The 21669-nt window shown below is 52.2% G+C and overlaps 2 protein-coding genes and 2 pseudogenes across 2 annotated transcripts; 3 read left to right on the forward strand and 1 right to left on the reverse strand.

Annotated features, from left to right (window-relative positions):
* Nucleotides 1–1152: 1152 nt before the first annotated feature.
* Nucleotides 1153–3754, forward strand: LOC142052007 (olfactory receptor 51E2-like). Its single transcript, XM_075081864.1, has 2 exons — nucleotides 1153–1246; nucleotides 3267–3754. The coding sequence occupies exons 1-2, from the start codon at nucleotides 1153–1155 to the stop codon at nucleotides 3752–3754; spliced, it is 582 nt and encodes a 193-aa protein (XP_074937965.1).
* A 2877-nt stretch (nucleotides 3755–6631) lies between these two features.
* LOC142052008 (olfactory receptor 52K2-like) lies at nucleotides 6632–7439 on the reverse strand (annotated as a pseudogene).
* Nucleotides 7440–12375: 4936 nt separating this feature from the next.
* Nucleotides 12376–13332, forward strand: LOC142052034 (olfactory receptor 52K2-like; annotated as a pseudogene).
* A 4279-nt stretch (nucleotides 13333–17611) lies between these two features.
* Nucleotides 17612–18625, forward strand: LOC142052035 (olfactory receptor 52K2-like). Its single transcript, XM_075081882.1, has one exon. The coding sequence runs from the start codon at nucleotides 17612–17614 to the stop codon at nucleotides 18623–18625; it is 1014 nt and encodes a 337-aa protein (XP_074937983.1).
* Nucleotides 18626–21669: the final 3044 nt, after the last annotated feature.

The following is a 21669-nucleotide window of genomic DNA, read 5'->3' on the forward strand; positions in this document are numbered from 1 at the left end:
ATTGTCCTTGCAGAGGAAGAACATCTCTCCTCCGCCTCCTTCAGGCAGCCCCCCCGTACTTACCCCGGGTCACCGCAGCGGGGGCGGGCTGGGGGCCAGCAGCAGCCCGGGCTGCGCAGGCTGCGGCCGGCAGGCACCGGGCAGAGCGCTGGGAAGCCGCATTTAACCCAGCCGGAGCGAACCCCACAGGTCTCGCCCAGGGCGTCACAGCTGATTGCTTTGCTCTCCAGGGAGCGTGAGCACCACAGGACTGCGTGCAGCAGGTTTTCCTGCAGCCTCTGATAAAATGGCAGGGGGCAAAAATGGGAGCGAAGGCAGCTTTGGGGCACTGGCTGTAAAAAAAAAAAAGGGTAAAAACCATCTCCTGATCTTCTGTTCTGTGTAAGATAACACGTTTGCTTGCGATGGGACGAAGCAGTTACCACCGCCTCCTTCCTCCCCGAGCAGCAGGTGCCTGCGGCTCTGATGGACCCTATCAGGAGCGCGGATGTTTTCAGCTGTGGCAACTATTCGGTGCCCAGCACGATGGGGTATGGCTCTGTGAGTACTGTTGCAGGTGGAAACAGTGTAAGTTGCTCAAGGATTGTGCCGGGAATTCAAAATACAGAAGCCCCTTTCCTTTCCTGCTAGAGTCAGGGCAAGTATTTCCACTGGCTTCAGTGTGGTAGGGATGAGCCTGAGCCAGGAATTCAAAGCAGGACATGCTGATGCTTCTCTGTGCTTCATCCTTACTTCTAAATTCTCATAAATTATAACAACATAGTTGATAAATATAATTATTCACTTCAAGGCTTAGGAGCTCAAGTCGGCATTCAAAAACATCAGCCTCCGGGATGCATTTTTTCCCTAACAGGTTTCCCAGGGTTGGAAACTTCTCACCTCTGCTCCATTTGTTCCACTGTGAGTCGTGGCAGTGCCTCCTCTATTGCCTGGCCATGCTGTCCATCATTCTGTCTGTCTTCAGGACACAATGTGCTGGGCATATTCTGGTTTAAGTACAGGGAAATCAGCTGCAGTTTTTGTTTCCTTTGAATATTCTTCATCCACTCACTGGTGCTCACGGAGATGTCTGTGCTGCTGCCGAGAGCCCTCGGTAGCTTGGTGGCAAACCACAACCTCCTGCAGTACAGGTCAATTTTAACCACTTGAGGGATGACCATGGTGGGGCTGGTGTTCGTGTCCTTGTTGTCCCAGGAGGAAAAGTTCCTGCATATCCTGGGCTGGACGCCTAAAAGACTGCAAAGAGGCAAAACCACAAAAACCGGGAAGTAGATTTCTATTTTTTAAAATTACCTACAATAGCATCAGCCCTTTATTGTGGCCCACTGTGATGTGCATTGGTAAAATACGGAGCACTTCTCTGGAGGTCTGTCCTTAGCCCAGGCCATGGACCCAGCCTAGCTGGGACACCAGGGGAAGATGAAGGAGGAGGATGCTCTGCATGGGACAGGGCAGGGAAGCGCTTGGGGCTGAGAGGTGTAGAGGAATGAGGGGTTCCTAGGGGGGATCCTCAGCGATCAGAGACGTTGGGAGCTTCATTCTGTAAAAGGCACGGTGGAGCAAGAAGGTCGTCAGAGGGTTTGTGACGTTTGATCTGCGGTCGAAAGCAGGACAACTGAGGGAAGTCTAGATGAACCGCGCCTTCATCATTGCAGGGCAATGGCACAGGACAGAAAAGCAGCAGGGAGAATTTTGCCAAACATGGGAATTGCTCAGGTGGGCTGCAGGAGCAGGTCACCATTAGTACCTGGGTGATGCCTCACTGAGGACAGTTATTTTCAAAAATGACCAGGTTGGCGTTTTTTCTGAAACCCACATCACTGTCCCCACTGACGTTGCCTCAACACTCTGAGCTGACCCTGCTTCACACTTTCAACAGTCAGGAATGCCAGTCCCTCCAGTGCTTTGGCAACTAAACCAGCTCTGCGGCTGCAGTTTGCCCAAGCCACAGTCAGCGCCTTTAACCCTCAGATGTCTCCGTTCCCCTCACAGCTGCACAGTTTGAAGCACAAGGAGATGGAGGCTTTTACTTTTAACCCACTGGCGTGCACGTTCTTCCTACGCACGCTGGTTCCTAAGCAAGGCACCTCGTCGCTACCTTGCAGCAGTGACCTGAATGGGTTTAAATGCATGTAAATACAGAGTTAAAACAGAAACCTTCTGAGTTTCCCCCAGTGGTGTGCTGCATCTGTATTTCTATTCAGTAAACACACAGAAATTAATTTTTTTGAGAGCTCTTATGCTTTATTCTTAAGCACTGCTATAACCCGCCTTTCGCTCTGAAATGGGATCAGGCAAGAGCACGAGCCTGCTCCTTCCCAGCCTTGACCACGGTCATGATGTTGCATCTGTGAGCTTGCAGGGTGCAGCAGCGCATGGTGAACAGTGCGGCACGGGGACACCCCCTCACCCACCCCACGCTTCCTTCTGCCTTTTAACTCTGTGAGGCCTCAGAACCTCCGCAGTGGTGCAGTGGGTCTGGGCTCCACATCAGTGGTGTTCCTCCAGGGCACAGCAGGGAGGACCCAAACAGCAGCCAGGGAGGGGACAGCAAAGGGCGACTAGCACATGAGGTAGTCCTGGTGGCCGACTCATCCCAGTTGCTTCTAAGGCAGATAATAAATGACCCATAGACTAATGCTAACCTGCTGGTGGTCCTACAGGCTGTAGCGATACTGTATGAATAGTTACCAAGGCCAACTATTGTCTTTTTTGAGCCCTAAGCACCTTTAGGGAGGTGTTGTCCCTGTTGAAGGGGCATTTCCTTGGCAGAGAGACTCTGGGCCTGAGCGCACCTTCTTAATGTGTATAAATACCTGAGGGGATGGAGTAACAAAGACAAAGCCACATTCTTCTCAGTGAAAGGACAAGAGGCAACAGGCACAAACTAAAAAAACCCAGGAGATTCCATTTAAACATAACAAATATATATTAATTTGTTATTATTATGAGGTTAATCAAACACCAGCACAGGTTGCCCAAAGAGGCTGTAGAGTCTCCATCCTTGGAGATACGCAAAACCCAAGTGTACACAGTCCTGGGTAACCTGCTCTGGGTGACCCTGCCCGAGCAGAAGGGCTGGTCCGGATGATCTCCAGAGGTCCCTGCCAGCCTCGGTGACTCTGTGAGTCTGGATAGCACATACACTTGTATCACGCTATACAAGCACTGCTACAGTGCAGCTCTATGCTAGTAACATCATTTTAGTATAAATAAAATAAACATACTTGACATTCTGAGACTGCCAGAACACCGCCTGGCTCCAGAGGACAGACAGAACCAAGTCCTGCCTTTGCCCCTTCCCTTCTGCAGCTCACGGGCGCTGTCACACTCCTTCTGCCTGCACCAGGACGTGACGAACCTGGCCTGCGCCAACACCACCCCCAGCATGGTGTACGGCCTCACCGCCATCCTGCTGGTCATGGGGCTGGACGCCATCCTCATCTGCCTCTCCTACATCCTCATCCTCAAGGCTGTCTTGCGGCTGGTATCGTGGAAGGAGAGGCTCAAGGTGTTCAGCACCTGCATTGCCCACATCTGTGTGGTCCTGGCCTTCTACGTGCCCCTGATCGGGCTGTCCGTGGTGCACAGATTTGGGAAGGGCCTGGCTCCACTGGTCCACATCACCATGGGGAACATCTACATCCTGGTGCCTGCTGTGCTCAATCCCATCATCTATGGGGTAAGGACCAGACAGATACAGGGGAGGATCCTGAAATTAATTGAAATTTCCAGTGACAGAACTGCCCAATGAACTGGACCCAGCTCTTGACTTTTCTTGTCTTAGCTTTGGGGATGGCCAATGTGCCCCTCTGACACGCAGCGTGCTGCCTTAGCCCTTGGCAGGTCTCAGTCACTATCGCAATACAAATAACAATAATTTGTGACTGCAAATTGTAGAGTAAATATGTGCAGCAAGCACTGTAGCAGAAGACTACGCCAGCTTGGCAGGCTGATGGCTTTATGGATGCGGTCAGAGCCCTTCAGGAGTTAACACTTAGATGGGACTTGTTCCTTTCCTTGCAGTGCATCCCAACAAGGCACCAGGACAAACAGAGAGTATAAAACACTTTCATTTAATATTAACATTTTCACCGTGTCTTCTTTTTCCTGCATTTATTCACTGCCTATAATTTAGAAAATTATTTTTGGAAGGAACAGATAAATACCACTTTGTGGAGGCAGAATTTTCTAGCACAAATATGATTAAGAGCTTCATTTCCTGAATTAGGAACAAATTAACTCATTATCCACACAGCACAAAGAAAAACAATATTTGTAAATAGCAGCTCAAGATGTTTGTGGGGAGATGTACTGGGTGTAGGTGGTGAGGTCTGGGTAGAGGAGGGGGCTGCAGGGGTGGCCAGGAGGGAGGTCCGGGGCTGCCCTGTGCCTGACACAGATGGTTCCAGCTAGATGAGTAACACACCCACCATGCACCAAAGTTGAGCCAGTCAGGGAAGCTTGTTGTGACTCTGTGAAAACATATTCAAGAAAGGGCAGAAAATGTCAGACAGAGAGAAGGAGCGAACAAAAAGCACGAGAAACAGCAAGGGGAACACCAAGGTCACAGTAGTAGGAGGTGCTCCATGGTGGTAGAAGCACTCCCACCAAAGGGACTGTGGGCCATGAATAAGCCCATGCTGGAGCAGACAGACCCCAAAGGCGCTGCAGCCCGTGAATAAGCCCATGCCGGAGCAGACAGACCCCAAAGGCGCTGCAGCCCGTGAATAAGCCCATGCTGGAGCAGACAGACCCCAAAGGCGCTGCAGCCCGTGAATAAGCCCATGCTGGAGCAGACAGACCCCAAAGGCGCTGCAGCCCGTGAATAAGCCCATGCCGGAGCAGACAGACCCCAAAGGCGCTGCAGCCCGTGAATAAGCCCATGCTGGAGCAGACAGACCCCAAAGGCGCTGCAGCCCATGAAGGATCCACACTGGAGCAGGTGCACCCCCAACAGGAATGCAGCCTGTGGATCAGCCCATGGACTGGAGCATTGGAAACGAGCGAGAGGGAAGGAGAGGCTGTGTACTGACCCTGATCCATGCCAGTCATCAGCTCACTGAGGGGACTGAGAGAAACCTGCAGTGATAGCGAGGAGAGGAGTCTGGAGTGAGCAAGTGACTGGGCACCACTGGCGTTTTCAAGGAGGCATCAGTCATAACTCCAAGGTGTCTATTTCTGAGTGGGGATGGACAGCTCATAGCACAATATTGTCTATGTAAAAACAGGGTTGTGTTTTGCCAAAGCACCTTAGTTTTAATGAATCTATACTGAATTTTACTGTCCAGTTTATCACTTCATCATTCAGCTTTGCGAAGGTCTCCCATGATCCCTCATCTCTACTACTTTGGCTATAGTGGTTTCATAAAGAGCTTCATAACATCCCAATTCACATCCTTCCCTAGATCTCTGGTCAGAAGAAGAAGGACTGCTGAGGACAGCCTGGGGGAAGCAGACAGAGACCCCACAAGACCCTATGACCCTCCTGGTAGTGTGGGCGACGAGCCACCACACACAACAAGAGTTTGCTGGATGTGGGGATTTCTCACCTGCTGCGCTGTGATTGCAAAAGCTGGGCCAGGGGTGCCACAGCTACAGATGCACGAGTGAAACAGACCAGACTTTGTTCTTGTGCCACATAAATTCAACACTGTGAACAGGAATCTCCTTTTGTAATAGTCCAGATTTATAAATATGCCAACCATACATCAAACCACATTTCTTATTCTAAGATTTGAGGAAAATAAAGGAAGTAGATACATTAATTCAGTAGAAATATTATGGATTTCTTTCCCTTTTTTTTGTGCTGTATTTGCAGTGCTTATCTATGAATCAGATCTACAGCAATCTAGCCCATCAATGAACAACTCAGGCAACAGCAATCATGTCTACATCATAGAAGGACAATCACAGAAAGAGAGCTTTGTGCTCTTCCTCATGACCCTGGGGGCTGGTCCCCCGAGCCCCCAGTGCATCCAGGGGTGGAGGATGGGGACAGTGCTCTGCCTTTGCGACTGGGGATAAGGTGCATGCAGCAGGTTTAACCTTACCCTTTCTGAGACTGCCCTCAGAGCTCACGCTGGAAAATGCGAGCAGCCCTCCTGCCGGCAGATGTGTCACTGGCCGTTGCATGTCTAGCCAAGAGGCTGGGAGCTGGCGCAGGGCTCCAGGCTGGTTCATACCGGTGCCAGTGCCATGTGCCCGAGGGGTGGGCATCACCCACCCCCTCTCCCTTTTTCCCCCACCCACTTTAGCTAAATGGTCGAGCAGCATCCATAGCTCTTTGGAGAGGACCTGCAGGCCATCAGCCTGTTTCCTCAGCACACAAAAAGAAAAGAAATGCAGCCTGTGGAGCTCAGACAAGAATGTTATTTACCCCCAGCTCACTGTCAGCACGGTGAAGTCAAAGCTGAACACTCTGAAACTTTTCTAGTTCTCCATAGGCTGACCTCTGGATTTAGCACCCTCCTCAAGCTGCCAAGCAGGCTTTGGTGCTCGCTGCAGGCAGTGACGAGCTGAAATGGTACCATTTTCACCACATGCGCACAATCCTCTCGCAATTCTCAAGTCCTAAACTTGGAAAGATTCAGGAGAAGGGATGGGAGTTGTTTATGCACTTGCTGCAGAGTTATGCATCCAGGGTTAATGTCTGCGGCCCATCCTGGGCTGCCATTTGCGCGGGCAGTAGTTCGGATCGCCGTACATGATCCTGCGGATGGGATGTGCGAGACTTTAGATTCTCTTGAGAGAAAAATGCAGTGAGCACCCCGTCATGGATCTGCTTGATTTTGATACCATGCACCTTGGGAGGAACGGGAGGTGGAAATTAGCCATCAAGATGTGCATGTGAGAGGCAATGTGGCAACCAAACCTGTGGATTACTGATGAGGGACCCAAAGGGGTGTAGAAGACCATGATGACACAGATGTGGGAGAGGCAGGTCCCCAATACCTTCAGTCTTCCTTTAATCCCAGGCCCAACACCATCCTCAAGATCCTGAGGCAGGAGAGTGTGATGAACAACAGATCCAGCCCAACGATGAAGAGAATCACGATGATGCTACTGAATCTGGTGCTGGCACAGACCAGCTCCACCACTGCCATGTGTTTGCGGTAGCACTGAGAGAAGATCCAGGAGCGGCAGTCCAGCAGGCAGCGGAGGAGAAAAGGCAGAGAAACATGAGCCTGGCAGCCCTGGCTACGCCCATCAGCCCATTCTTGACTACCAGGGAGTTGGGCAGGATGGAGCTTGTAGCTCAGGGCGTTGCAGATGGCAGCATACTTGTTGAAAGCCATAGCCAGCATCTCCGCTGACTCCGCGACTGAGAAGGTATGAAGAAAAGTCGTCTGCACAAGACAGGCACCATCTGTGCTAAATGGGACGGAAATCTGGGGGTGCATATCTTCAAGCCCAGGGATGTCAGTCAAGAACCACATGGATGGGGTTGTGCTGCTGGAAGCAGAGCGTTTGACACTAGAGCCATCATTTGCAAACTACACCTAAAAGATTTTCTTTTCAATAAAACATAATAGAAAGAATCATTAAATTTGGCCAAACATACCCAGATTGTGCCATTTTCACTGCAACTCCCTTATAAAGTGTGAAGTTGATTTTTTTATTCTGCTTGTTACTAAATCATGGCAAGGTCAGTCTGTGGAGTTATCAAAAAGAGTGTGAAGTGATATCAAGTAAAAAGCATGATCCCCATTGTTCCGATATTAATTTCTTCGGTGCTTATTTGGAGTCAAGACATGTCTCCTTCCCTGGAGCAGGTGGAAGAAGCAGCAGGTAGGCCCCCAGCACCACGAGGCTGGCACAGCCCTAACAGCCTCCTCCCAGGAGGTCTCTGATTCTCCAGGACCCCCTGAGCACACAAGGGCGGGGGGGGGCTCCACCAGCGGTGCACAGAGGCACAGCCACAGCTGGAGAGCAGACCCCAGGTGAGGAGGGCTTCTGGTTTGACCCAGCACAGGCACTTTTATGAGTTTATGAGAGAGAGAGAGAGAGAGAGAGAGAGAGAGAGAGAGAGAGAGAGAGAGAGAGAGAGAGAGAGAGAGAGAGAGAGAGAGAGAGAGAGAGAGAGAGAGAGAGAGAGAGAGAGAGAGAGAGAGAGAGAGAGAGAGAGAGAGAGAGAGAGAGACTGTATTTGAAGGTGATGTAGGTACAGCCTGGGTCACATCCAAATCATCCAGGTGAGCTGGGTAGATGGGCTTTTTTATTTAATCTGGTGATATGGCAGTATTTTTAAGTATAGTGCCAAGCTCTGAGCCAAGCTCAAATTTTAGCCAAATCAAGGTGGAATATAAAACAACCTATGCAGAAAAGCTGCTCCGCAGATATGCCAATGCATCCAAGTGGCCTTTGTCCCTTATTGAGTTAATGCACTACTTCATTACTTCTTGATAATCCCATATTAAGTGAATATAGTGGTAGAGAACTGCCAGTTATTCACGTGCAACCTCGGTTTGCTTCCTTGCAAAGGTCGATTACAACAGTGTTAATTATTTGGCTGCAAGCTGTCCCTTGGTTAAATCAACTTCAAACAAGCTGTAGACACACAGGTGTAACATCCGCTCACCCAGTCATCTGTGGAGACCCGCAATTACCTGATCACAGGCCTAGACCTGTCCTTTTTGCGTGCGCAAACCTGAAGAGGATGGCAAACACCACAAGGAAGGTAATAATTTGTTCTTCTCCCTTATGGAAAGGACAAAAGTCACGAGCTCCAGTGAGGTGTAGACTTAATGCTAGGAAAATACTCTGAAATGGGTGATTTGGGGCACGTCTAAAGTTTTTGCAGTGGGAGATCAGGTCGTGCACGTTATCTATCAGAGATGACTTATGATCCCATACTCGGGAAGGGGTATGGACTGGATCACTACTCTAGCCCTCCTAAAACCCAAAATCCAAGGGGTCTTTGTTTCATGGCAGGCTGTATGCTGACCAGGAGTGCCGGGTGGCTCTTAGCGCAGTCGATCGGCGCCTGATTGCAAGAGGAGTTGGCTGTATGTTTTTCACAGGCTCAGACTGCACGGCTGGTAGAGTTACAGTGTTTAAGAATGACACAAAATGTTAAGTGCATCAAATCTGCTAAATTTAACGATTATTGCTTAGCAGGAGAGAGTTAGAGCTGATAAAAATGAGTGAGGAAAGAGTTAATATCTCAACTGCAAGCACCAGGATCTACCCCCTCCTTACAAAGTCAGGGAAGGTTAGCCAGTATGCTAGCGATCAAAGATTTCAGCTCCTTTTGCACTTTGTTCAATACTGAGCAGCTCATCCTCTGAGGGCATTTTAATCTGTTTCTCTGTTTAAAAATTAAAATACAGTAAGTTTGCCACAAATCTAACGGGGTAGAGCAAGCTAGGGCAAGGTGCCTGGTAATGTCCCCCGTTTCTAGAAAATCTTCTGGGTTTTGACCACTGCAATGAGCAAAACTTGTCACTTTACAAGTTACTGAACTATTTAATTGCACAAAATAAGATTCTGTCAGGTTTCTGTGCCAATGAAGCACAAAGAAAATGCTCTGAAGTGTGTCCACAGGCCTGAAAGCGCTGCTCTACTTGAGCAGTAGCAAGTCTGAAAAGTGTCGCTCCCATCCCTGCTGTTGCACATACAACTTGGAAAGACCCAAAAATCACAAAATCTTCCTGATGTGGCGTTTGTGTGTGGGCTGCAGCTGCAGTCGCTCTTGGGGCTTGGTGGTAGAAGTGAGAGGTCCGTGCAAGGCTGGGTTGGAGTCAATGAGATGCAGGAGGAGCTCCTCCAGGTGTGATGCTCTGTGCAGGGCTGGGACGTCGCGCTCGGCGCCCATCGCCACGTGTGTGTGTGTGTGTGTGTGTGTTCAGGGTCTGGAAGCACCTTTCATCAGTGCGCCGGCGCCGCAGCTGCAGGGCACACCGAGGGGGGGATGCGTGAAACGTGGAGGTCGGGCGTAACGTGGCTGAGACTCAAGTGCGGTGGGGACGACGTCTCTGCACGACCCAAATGGGCTGGTCAGGGAGACTGAGCTAAAGAGGGTGCTTCCCTGGTATTTCATGTGTTTATGTGTAACCAAGAAACCAGACGCCGCTAAGGGAACCGAGCTGGCACAGCACCGTGAACATACATGAAACGGACCTAATAAAAACTGAGTCCAGTGCTTGTCGGTCATTTAATGATCTGGATAGCTTTATTATACAAGATGAAGTGTAGGTAACACTGCCCAGAGCAGTACATGGGATTCGTAGATCAATTACCTCTGGCAGAGGAGGGAGGGAGTATCTGGGTTTTTTTCCGAGCGCAGGATTACAGGATCTCAGATGTGTTTGCCCTTTCCAGATAAATAATTCTGGCACGAGACACATTTCCTGCTGGATTGGCTTGTGCCAGCTGTGGCTCTGCCTCCCTGAATTTATAGCCGAGGCAGCTGACTACACTGCAAACAGAGCCCTCTTTGCAATAAACTATTATAAATAACATTTTCTTGGCAGCATTTTCACAATATTGGCTTTGCAGTATTTGGCCTTACATTGCAAATAGCAATGACTAGAAACAGACTGAAATACCTGTTGGTTTGCATCACGTGGAGGACTCAAAGTGGTTTGGAGGGAGAGATGAAACTGTTCAGGGGTCAAGGAAGCAATATGCCTGGAAAGCCAAGGAGGTGGTCTGGCCCTTTGGTGTGTCGGGGAAAACAGAGGGTACACGAGCCCGAAGAACTCGCGTCTAGTTGCCATGCTGCCGGCAGGCTAACGCAACCTGGCTGTGCCTCTCTTTTCCTGGTAAAGCAGGGACAATTCACGGCACTTCTTTCTTTTGGCAAGGGCTTGAGGGAAAGGAGGTGCACGTACCATGGGGGGGTCAGTGCTGGAAGGGACCGGCACCACAGCCTCAGGACCCTCAATGTGGGCCGTGACACTGGTTTTCCTTCGTAAGACAGGAGACAGGGACCCCGTAGGTGGGATGCCCATTCAGAGAGGGACTCCAGCAAGGTGGTTCAGATTTGGGCTCCAGCAGGGACAGCCCCACAGCTGACAGGGCTGGCCTGAAGCAGGGCAGGTAGCTGGGGGACGCACGGGGTCAGCACGCTGCGTCCACGGGCATCAGCTCTCCCGGCAAAAATGCTCCGGGCAGCAAACATTGGTGTTGGAAATATACACCTGCTGCAATTTCCCAACACGGGAATCAGGTGGGGCACACCAGCCCCAGGGAGGATATGGTTTATACCTGCGGAGGTATAAACCATATCCTGGAGGTGACCAGAGTCCTGCTGAGCTGCATCGTCAAAGCATCCTGGATCTTCCCCCCGTCACAATCCACTGCTGGGTTGAACAGTTTGGCAGAGGTTGAACCCCCTTGCTTTCCAACCCACCTCAGGTAATTCTGGGAGGTTGGGGGCGGCTGGGCTTAACTTGTGATTAACTCCAATGTTTTACCTTGACTAGGTTCCTGTGACATTCTCGGAAACAGAATTAAGACCCAAAATGGAATCAAGTGCCAAGTCACTTTATTTGGCCAACAATAAACACGGGAGAGAAAAACAGAGATAGAGTGGAAAAAAAAAAACAGGTGAAAAAGGGAACGAGAGGGAGGGAGGGAGTGGGACTGTTGCGATAGCTGTCGCCACGGATCTGCGGCAGTCTGGGCATCCGACGCATCTTTGAAGCTGGTGGATGGGGGATGTTCCAGAACGCTCCTCCATCGTCTCCACTGGTTTCCCCTTTTATAAGGCTGCTCTCTTGCATAGTCAGTAACTGTTATGCACACCCCTGCCTACCACTTGGCGGTGGGGCGCATGCCCAGTACTGTTGCTAGAAGGTGCTTGAAAGTTCTGGAGGGTCCGAGACCCCCCCCATATGTTGCCAGTCAGCCTTAGGCCCGGGCGTATGCGTGGGGGACGAGCACTCCGAGATAACGGGGCGCACATTCCTGCCGGGTCGACCTTGGTGATTGAACTGTTCCGCTCAGCTGCCGCAGTGATCGGGCTCTGGTAGAGAAACTCGCCTGCCAACAATGCTGAGACACGTTTCTAGTCCCTGACACCCCCTTCTCCTGTCTTAGATTTTTGTACTGATTGCAAATAAACGTGCTCAACTTCTCATTTGTAACTCCCAAACCGTGGAGTGGAGGGGTGGGGACAACAGCCAGAGGCCAGCCTGGGATGGGAGGAGAGGTAAGAACTCCCCTATGTTCGGGCTAAGACCATGTGTGTTTGTGTCTTGACAGCGATGGGACTATGTGTACCTGGATAATAGGCAGGAGGGTACGATCACAGCTCTGTGTGCCTGAGAGGTGGCTGGAGCCCATAGCAGTGCTTGCTACAGCTCTTTCTTCTCCCTGTCTATGCCAGCTGTTCCTGTGGCTTCCCTTCCAGCTCTGCAGCAGTGCCTCATGTCCTACCCCAATCACTCCAGTCCCTCATCCTTCATCCTAACAGGCATCCCTGGCCTGGAGGATGCTCCGTTCTGGATTGCCTTCCCGTTCTGCACCATGTACTTCATGGCAGTGCTGGGGAACATCACAATCCTCCTGTGATTAGCATGGACCCAAGCCTCCACCTGCCCATGTTTTACTTCCTCTCCATGCTGGCTGCCATTGACCTCATGCTCACCAGTTCCACCATGCCCAAGCTCCTGAGCATCTTCTGGTTCCACTCCCACGAGACTGACTTTGAGAGCTGTGTGGGCCAAATGTTCTTCATCCACAGCTTCTCCACAGTGGAGCCAGGGGTCCTGCTCACCATGGCCTTTGACCGATACTTGGCCATCTGCAAGCCTCTGCGCTACTCTGCTATCCTGACTGGCCCCACCATTGCCAAGCTGTGTTTGGCTGCTGTGGGGCACGGCATCGCCATCACCACCCCCGTGACATGCATGGTGACCAGCCTGTCCTACTGTGGCCCCGCGTCATTCACCACTCCTACAGTGAGCACACATCCGTGGTGAAGCTGGCCTGCTGGGACACCCGGCCCAACAGCATCTATGGGATCGTGACTGCCACCGCCGTGGTGGGCTCAGACCCCATCCTCATCGCTGTCTCCTACATGCTGATCCTGAGGGAGGTCATAGGTCTCTCCTCCAGAGAGGCTTGACTGAAGTCCTTCAGCACCTGTGGCTCCCACATCGGTGTCATCCTGTTCTTCTGCACACCCGGGCTCTTTTCCTTCTATGCTCAGTGCTGGGGCCAGAAGATTCCTGCACACCTCCACATTCTGATGTCTGACCTCTTCCTGCTGGTGCTTCCCATGCTCAACCTACTCATCTACGGGATGAGGACCAAGCCGATCCGGGAGCGGGTGATGACCCTGCTCTGGCAGAAAGGGATCCAGCCCACGTCCTGATCCCAGGCCATCGCTAATACCAGGTGGGAAGGAATGGGGTTTGGGCCAGAGAACAATGGCAGAATGTTTGGAGAGCAAAGAGAAAGGTTAAATAGCTGTCTGCTGGGAAAGCGGGATGATCTCTTCATCATCTTGGCCAAACCCTGAAAGCTGGAGGCACCACAGAAAATTTGTCTCGTGAAACATTATTTTTAGAAAATGAATTCCACGTTCCTGTTCAGAATGGAAATGTAAATCATGTCTGACTGTATCTGTGGTCATCCTCAGTTCTGTATCACTTCATGACCCTCGTCTTCATCTCAGCTCTTGATAAAAGTCTGGCTATGAGAGGGGGGAGTTTGATGCGCGCGTACGCACATTTGTGCGCACACGCGCTCATCCAGAAGCGGGCCCAAACATTTTGCTTTTCCTCCCAACCCTGTCTTGAAACATTACTGAAGCATTTGCAGCAATCACAAAAACCCAGCGCGCTTGAGAACAGGCTCTGCAAGTCGCACTGAAACCCTGCAGTGTCGCATAAGGTTTTGTTCCTTTCTTATTAGAAACAGCAAAAAAGCATCAGCCATGAAAGGCTGTTGTACAAATTTTTTCCCCAATATTTTAATGGGACTCCCTAACTTTCTGCATTGTTGTGTCTCTTCCCTGAGCACGCAGGCCCCTGTAATGGGATTTTGAGAAGCTCCACTGTTTCATAAGCCTTCACTTGCCTCCGAACTCCTGTGAGATCCTCCTCCTGTGGATACGGCACTTCAGCGAACCGGCTCTCCTCTTTGGAGACCACGTAATCCCGCAGGTGCTGCACTGCGTGAGGGCAATACATCACCCCCCCCCTTGGACTGACACTCGGGTGCAGCGGTGTGTTAGGGAGAGCGGGAATTGTTTGCAGTGGGGTGCACAGAGCAGCTGGAGGGTGCAATTGCACAAGCCTCCTTTGCATTTCGCAGATCTCCTTGTGCAAAGGACACGGCCATAAACTAAAAAATATCCTGCTGGGCTGTTGTAGGAGGGTCACCTCCGAGCACTGGAGACGAGGGGCAGGAGTGTGGATTAAAGAAGGGGAGTAGAGAACAGGGACTGGGCTCCTCTTGTTCTCCTCAGCAAACCCATACCTGATTTTAACTATGGTGAAAACCCAACTCCTAAGACCACATACTGACTTACCATCCCAGCTCTCCTTATGCCTTCACCCCATGGAAATCAGCGCGCAGGAATTCCCTGCGTCTGGTCTCCAAGGGAAGCTTGAGGTCCTGCACGCATCCTGCACTGAGCTAGAGAGGAAAGGGGAGCATTACAAGGAGCTGCGGGGACCTCCAAATCCAAGCTGGTGGGTATAAACTCAGTTCTTTGTGTCTCCTGACGCTGCCTTTGGGTGCCTTCTGGATTACACAGTTCTATCCCCACCACCACCACCACTCTCGACCACAGTATGATCTACACAATGTCCAACAACTAAATACAGCGTAGATCCTCCCATCTGACTCAGAGACCAGACTCTTCCAACCCGAGTCTCATAGTCCTGGTCCAAGCTGGGGCTGGAAAGTGCCCACGCGAGGTGCACTGCCTGGAGCCTGCCAGGCAGCGGATTGATTATCCAGTCAGGCTCTGCCTCCACTGCCTGGTGCAGGGTGCACTGCTCCCAGTATCACCCAGCCTGCCCCTTCCCTGGGGAGACCCAGCCAGGCTTGGTGCAGCCCTTCCCACCCCCTTCAGGGAAGCTCACCGCTGCTTTCTGCAGCCCTTTCACCACGCAGCGCCAGCCCTCTTTGGTCAGGGAGTTTTCAATGGCAAACTCTGGCTTTGCAGAAGAAGGAGACTTAGACAAAATTAGTCTCAGTTAAGTCAAGGTGGCCAGAATTGGTCTGCCACATGATTTCTATTTAGCTGCGCTCTTTCTGCTGTTGCCTTAGAGGATGCAAAGCACAAGTGTGGGACAGGACGTCCTCCCCCGGCTCTCAGCTTCGGCCAGGATGGAGACAGCCAGGAGCTCCGTCTCACGGTCACACAGACCATGGAAGGAGACCCAGACCTCATTCGCATCTGGAAAGATTCAGCGTCCCAAAAAGAGGGAGGTGGCAATGCCAAGCTCAGGGACCTGCATTTGGAAGGCTGCAGGGTCAGAGGATGAGGAAGAAGCCAAGCTACTGCAAGGGGTTATAAACACTATAGGCGATTGGCAACCGTATCTCCTCAATTAAAGAAACTGAATTAGGAGGTTGGTCGGTAAACGAACGTGTCAGCTGCACACGTGCATGTGTGTAGACTCATTTCTTGAGCCATGAGACAGACACACCAGGGATTCCTCTCAGCAAACTTATAAATGCTTCCCGTGTTGAAATCTGCTGGGTCAGAGAGGCAGGCGACATACCTGGCGGGTGCAGGGCTGGCCAGCATCACTGCCGCAGGGGCTGGCCGAGCTGGGCACCGTTGCTGATTTAAATGGACAAATCTGCAGTAGCAAGCCAGGTAGGTCATCCGTCGGTGCACAGATTTTAAATAGAAGCAGCACAAAAGGAGTTGCTGCTGCAGCCATGTCTTTATAAACTTTAAAAATATATCTATTAAAAAAAAAAAAGATTTAAAAAAACAAAAGAGCCTGGAAGAGGCCCCATGACCCTCTCCAGTCCCATGCTTCTTGGCCTCATGCTCTACAAAACAAATTCAGCTGGATTTTGAAAAAAACCTTAGGCAACTTTTCAAGGCTCTTCTCAAGACTGTTCCCAGCTGAGCCAGTCGACTCAGCTCTCCAGCTTAACTTCCTTGTTTCTGAACTCCCTCTAGTTTGCCACTATTTTCCATGAAGTGCCCACCACAAAGCACTTCAAACTGCAGACCTCTAGCTCAGTCCTTTGCCCCTGCCCTTCACAGCCATCCTACCTATGTTCCACTGAACAAGCAATTCTGAGAGTATGTTTTGCTCAGAAACTTCACTTTAACGTGCTAACGTATTTTATAAATTGCAGGGAAGAAAGCAATCAGATTTGCCTGGGAAGATCTACCTTCGATAATGTGATGCTTTCTGGACATGTCACACTCTGCCTGCAAGGTCCTGCTGGAAAACAGCAATTAATTTGGCTGCAAGACAGGTTGCATCCCTGGGAAACAGAAACCCCGATGCCTCTCTTTCCTGAGTGGGAGAGGTGAAGGTAATGAGGGCAACTGGATCTCAGAAGTGTGGGAGTGTTGAAAGCACATGGGAAGCTGAGCTCTTCAAAGACCGGTGTTGGGGAGACTGTTGTGTGCCATCAGAGGCCCCTTTGTGAGACCCGGGCTGTGACCCTAACCAGGTATGGCCAAGAAAGATGCTTTAGAGGAAGGTGTAAAGAGGAAAACAGCTTGTGCAACTCTGAGCAGAGCTCTGGTCTTGTGAAAGGGCGCAAGTTTGCTTGGCACGTGCCAGGCTGGGCTGTGTGGCTCTATAGACACACTGGAGTAAAAATGCCAGGGAGGGAAAAGCAAACTCAGATTCACCTTCAGAGGTGATAGAAACTGGACAGGGATACACTGAGAGAGGAAAGTAGAGGCGATTTCCCAGCTGTTGGAGCAGGGTGGAGGGTTGCTGCTATCTTCCAGCAGATGCATGAAAGCAAAATATCAGAGGATGATGACTACCAGTTTTTCTGGGTAAGATAAGCTGTCACACCTAAAGCAACAGCCACTCGGCTCTGTGACACAGGTGGTCCTTTTCAGCTCCATCTTTCTAGCTACAGAGCAAGACAAAAGGGAGATGAGGATGGAAAATCAGTCAGTCCTGAGGGAGGGGTTAAAAATTCTACTGCAGGTCTGGAGTAAAACTTCCATCATCTGAGGTTTACTTCCACGTCTCAGGGTGGCACGTGGAAGAAGGACAATGACTAGGCTAAATCTTCTCTGCTTGTTTTGATACAGGATCTATGGGACATCAAGTGACACCAGCAAATGTCAGGCTCACAGGAAAGGAAAGGGGTTATTTCACAAAAGGTGCCTTTAGTTTGTGAAACTCCTTGCTAAAAGACAGGGTGGGTGCTAGCGTTTTGCACAGAAGAGACTAGATGGGTTTCTCAGGTGGGGTTAATAAAAACAGAGAAACCACATCCAGCTCTGGAAGTCCCTGAGCTACAAATCATTGGAAGGTGGGGAGGCACTCGGGAGACGTATCGTGGTATGTTTCCTTTCTCATATTCTTCCCTAAGGGTCTGCTTTTGATGCTGGACATAGGATCTGAGGCTGGATGGACCTTTGGCGTGACCCAGGGTATGGCTGTCGTTGTGTGCCTGGGCTCTCCTCCCCCAGGCTCCTGCAGTGACCACCATGCCCTACTCGCCTCCCACCAACACCTCGCTGTCGGAGCTGCACCTGACGGGCATCCCGGGGCTGCAGCACCTGCACCACTGGATCTCCCTCCCCTTATGCATCATGTACCTCATCACACTGGCTGGGAACAGCACCCTCCTGTGCGTGATAAAGGCTGATCCCAGCCTGCACCTGCCCATGTTCCTCTTCTTGTCCATGCTGGCTGTCACTGACCTGGTGATGTCCACCTCCATCACCCCCAAAATGCTGGGCATCTTCTGGTTTCACTCCACTGCCATCAGCCTGGGTGCTTGCCTTACCCAGATGTACTTTGTTCATGCTTTCTCCGTGATGGAGTCGGGGGTGCTGGTGGCGATGGCCTTTGACCGCTACGTGGCCATTTGCCACCTGCTGCGGTACTTGTCCATCCTGACTAGCCCCGTTGTGGCTGCCATTGGCTTGGCTACCTTGCTCAGGGCTGTGGTTTTAATGAGCCCCCTCACCTTCCAGATTCAACGCCTGCCTCTCTGCAGCCCGGCAGTTGTGGACCACTCGTACTGCGAGCACTTGGCCGTGCTCAAACTGGCCTGCGGGGACACTGCCTTCAGCAGCACCTACAGCCTCTCCGTCTCCACCTACGTGGGCAGCTTCGACTCGCTGCTCATTGCCCTCTCATATGTGCTCATCCTCCGAGCTGTGCTCAGCCTCCCCTCCCCACAAGCCCGCAAAAAAGCCTTCAGCACCTGCGGCTCACACCTCTGCGTCATGGCCCTCTTCTACATCCCTGGGCTGCTCTCCATGTACATGGAGAGGTACCACCGGGAGCTCCCACCCCACATCCAGGTCCTGTTGGCTGATCTCTACCTCCTCATCCCACCAGCATTCAACCCCCTGATCTACGGCATCAGGATGAAGCAGATTCGTGATAGAGCCCGCAGGATGAGCTCCCGGAGGAGACCCCTGGCAGGAGGGATTGGGCCTGGCCTTCAGGGCATAGGGCTGGGCCTCACGAAGACAAAGTTCCCTCCCTAGAATGGCCAAAATCTCTGCTGGACCTTGGTGTGGATCTGTTTTGTTCAGACACAGGTCTGAAATGTCGGCTCCCAGTGAGTTCAGGTCAGCACCAAGGGCTTCAGCTGGTTGCGCTCCCACCCGTCCCTAGCACGAGGCAGTGGCATTGGCACGGCGCCTCTGGGTGGTCCAGCTCCCTCAGATCTCCCAGCATACATACGACTGCAGCCACCGCCTCGCCTTGTTCTGGCAAAATGACTTAGTGCAGCTGGACCACACAAAATAGCTGCTTCCTTAACTTGTCGCTCTATGTGCAGCAGAGCCAGGCCAAGAGATATAAGGGACGTGGGAACACAAGACCACGGGATACCTGAGGCTGCAAGGGACCTCGGGAGGTCTCTAGTCCAACCTCCTGCTCTAAGCAGGGTCACCTACGAAGTCAGACCAGGCTGCTGAGGACGGGCCCTCCCTCTCGGTGAGCCGGGAGCAGGTACCCACAGACTGTCGCTACCACCCTGAATGCACAAACGCAGCACACGCTGTATCTAATCTCCCACCAAAGCAAACCAGCTGAACATCTCTCTGACCCTCCCCTGCCTCTGTTCTCCACCCCCACAGCCAGGCTACACCAGAGCATCAGTTCAGTAGCATCCTGTTGCCATCTCCTTGACGCCATCTCCAAGCTCTAACAGGTAAAGTCGCCCTAGTGGAAGTGGCGGTCGGTCCGTCTGTGCGGGAGAAGTGCCGTGGGGGCCAGCACAGCCAGCCGAGGTGCCCGCTGGTCCCTGGGCACCGCTGCACTTCTGTCCTGCCCAGGGGCAGCGGGCTCTGCATTGCTCCACCAGCCCTCTCCGTGCGCCGTGGAACTGGTTTTGTCTGGGATAGAGTTAATTTTCTTCATAGCAGTTTGGACGATGATGTTTTGGGTCTGGCTGAGATGGGGTTAATTTTCCCCACGGCAGCCCCCCTAGTGCTGTGCTTTGTGTCGGCAGCTGGAAGGGTGTTGATAACACCCCTGCTGCTGAGCAGTGCTCGCACAGCATCAGGGTTGTCTCTCCCGCATTCCCAGTGGGCTCCAACTCCAACTCACCCAGTGGGCTGGGGATGGGCAAGACCCTGGGAGGGGACCCTGTCCTGCTGCGGAGGGGAGCGATAGAGCGGCTTGGTGGGCACCTGGCGCCCAGCCGTGGTCAACCCACCACAGCAGTGCCGATAACACAGAGATGCTTTATTAGCTGCTGAGCAGCGCTTGCACGGCCTCAAGACCTTTTCTGCCCCTCACGTTGCCCCAGCAGCAAGGAGCCTTGGGGTGCACAAGGAGCTGGGAGGGGACACGGCGGGGACAGCTGACCCCAGCTGGCCTAAGGGATGTTCCAGACCATATCACATCATGCTCAGCAATAAAAACTGCAGGGCGTGGGGGAGGTTTGCCGGGGCTGCCATTGCTCAGGGACTAAGGGCATCGGTCGGCTCGTGGTGAGCTGCTGGGGTTTTTTGCATCTCTTGTTTTTCTGGGGTTTGTTTTTCTTTGTTGTTGTTGTTTCTGGGATTTTTTTTTTTCCTTTTCTTTTTTATTATTAAACTGTCTTTACCTCAACCCATGAGTTTTCTCACTTTTACTCTTCCGATTCCCTCCCCCATCCCACTGTGGGGAGGCCTGAGTGAGTGGCTGTGCGGGGCTCAGCCGCCTGCCGGGGCTGAACCACGACGACCGTGGATGCCGTCATCCTGCGGGGATCTGCAGCAGGAACCTGCCTGCCAGGCGCCGGGGCTGCGAGGTGGTGCAATTACAGGTTCACCTCCATAAACGCGAAGGAGCAGGGGAACGCAGCAGGAGGGGGAACCCCGATATCCCCCTCAGAGGCAGCAGAGCCCCCAGCCCAGCTGCTTCCCAGGCTGTCCCAGAGGATGGTCAGCCCACGGCTGGGTGTGAGCCCTCCAGGCTGGTCAATGGCAGTAGGTCTCCCTCCTTGCAAACTGACATGGGGTACTGCCTGTGGGGTGGGGGGACAAGCACTGTGGGAGGCCAGGAAGAGCATTTTGGGACTGTGTGGCACTCAGACACAGGAACCACAGGCTGGGAATGGGAGGCATGAGGGGGACTGGGGGCAAACAAGTGTGGGAAAACAGCAGTATAAGGGGATGAAAGGGTCCGGCCACATGTAAACACGGCCTTGGTCCGCATGCTTGTCTCTCCATGCCCAGCGCCTGATCAGCACAGCCTGTCCTGTCTTCTCACTAAACTCCATTTCTAACCGCATCCCTGGGTGAGGGTCCCCAATTCTGTGTGCATGCGTGAGCCCGGAGGGCTGAGCACCAGCTGCTGGAGTGGGGACCACGAACCACAGGGGCCCACGAGCCCAGAGTGCAGCACCCGGAGAGACTGGGGTGCACACATGGTGTGGGTCCGTGCATCAGTGTGCCGTTACCAGCAAACACCAAGCAGCGCCAGCTAGCGAGTAGGCTGAGCGGTGGGAGCCAGGTATCAGCGAGGCTGTGGGTCTGGGCTGGCTGCTGGAGGGACCAGAGGGTTTGGTTGCTCCCGGAGGGACTGGGGGGGTTCAAGCTACACGACCGCAGACACCATGAGATCAGGGACCGGTGCTGCCGTCGGACTCAGCAGCTACTGGAGAGAGCCACTCACGCGTGTGTGTGTGCACGAGGCAACTGGGGAGACCAGGGACCCAGGACCAGCTACTGGGTAGACTGCGCATCTAAGTTCGTATATCACATTGTATATATGTATATACAATTTCCTCTAAAAGCATTCACCTTAATTACCCAGAGGGGAGAACAGGATGCTGTTTGGGGGTGGGGGTGTTTTCAGTCTGTGTTGACCTGTGTGGCCGACTGGTCTCCCCTTGCAAACAGCCTGGGGAAAGGTCCATGTTTGTACCCTGTGGTCCAGATCAGCGGCCAGGAACCTCCTGGGTGCGAAAGCAAGGAACACGCTGCCATGTATGACGTGACAGGTTCTGAAGTGAGTGAGAAGCGTGGGGGACCACCTTTGGGAAGAAAGCCTTGCTTTGGGTGTACCAAAACTTCCTGATCTGCCACCGAGACAG

This window comes from Phalacrocorax aristotelis, chromosome 1 (genome assembly GCF_949628215.1).
Source record: "Phalacrocorax aristotelis chromosome 1, bGulAri2.1, whole genome shotgun sequence".
Taxonomy (NCBI): Eukaryota; Metazoa; Chordata; class Aves; order Suliformes; family Phalacrocoracidae; genus Phalacrocorax; species Phalacrocorax aristotelis.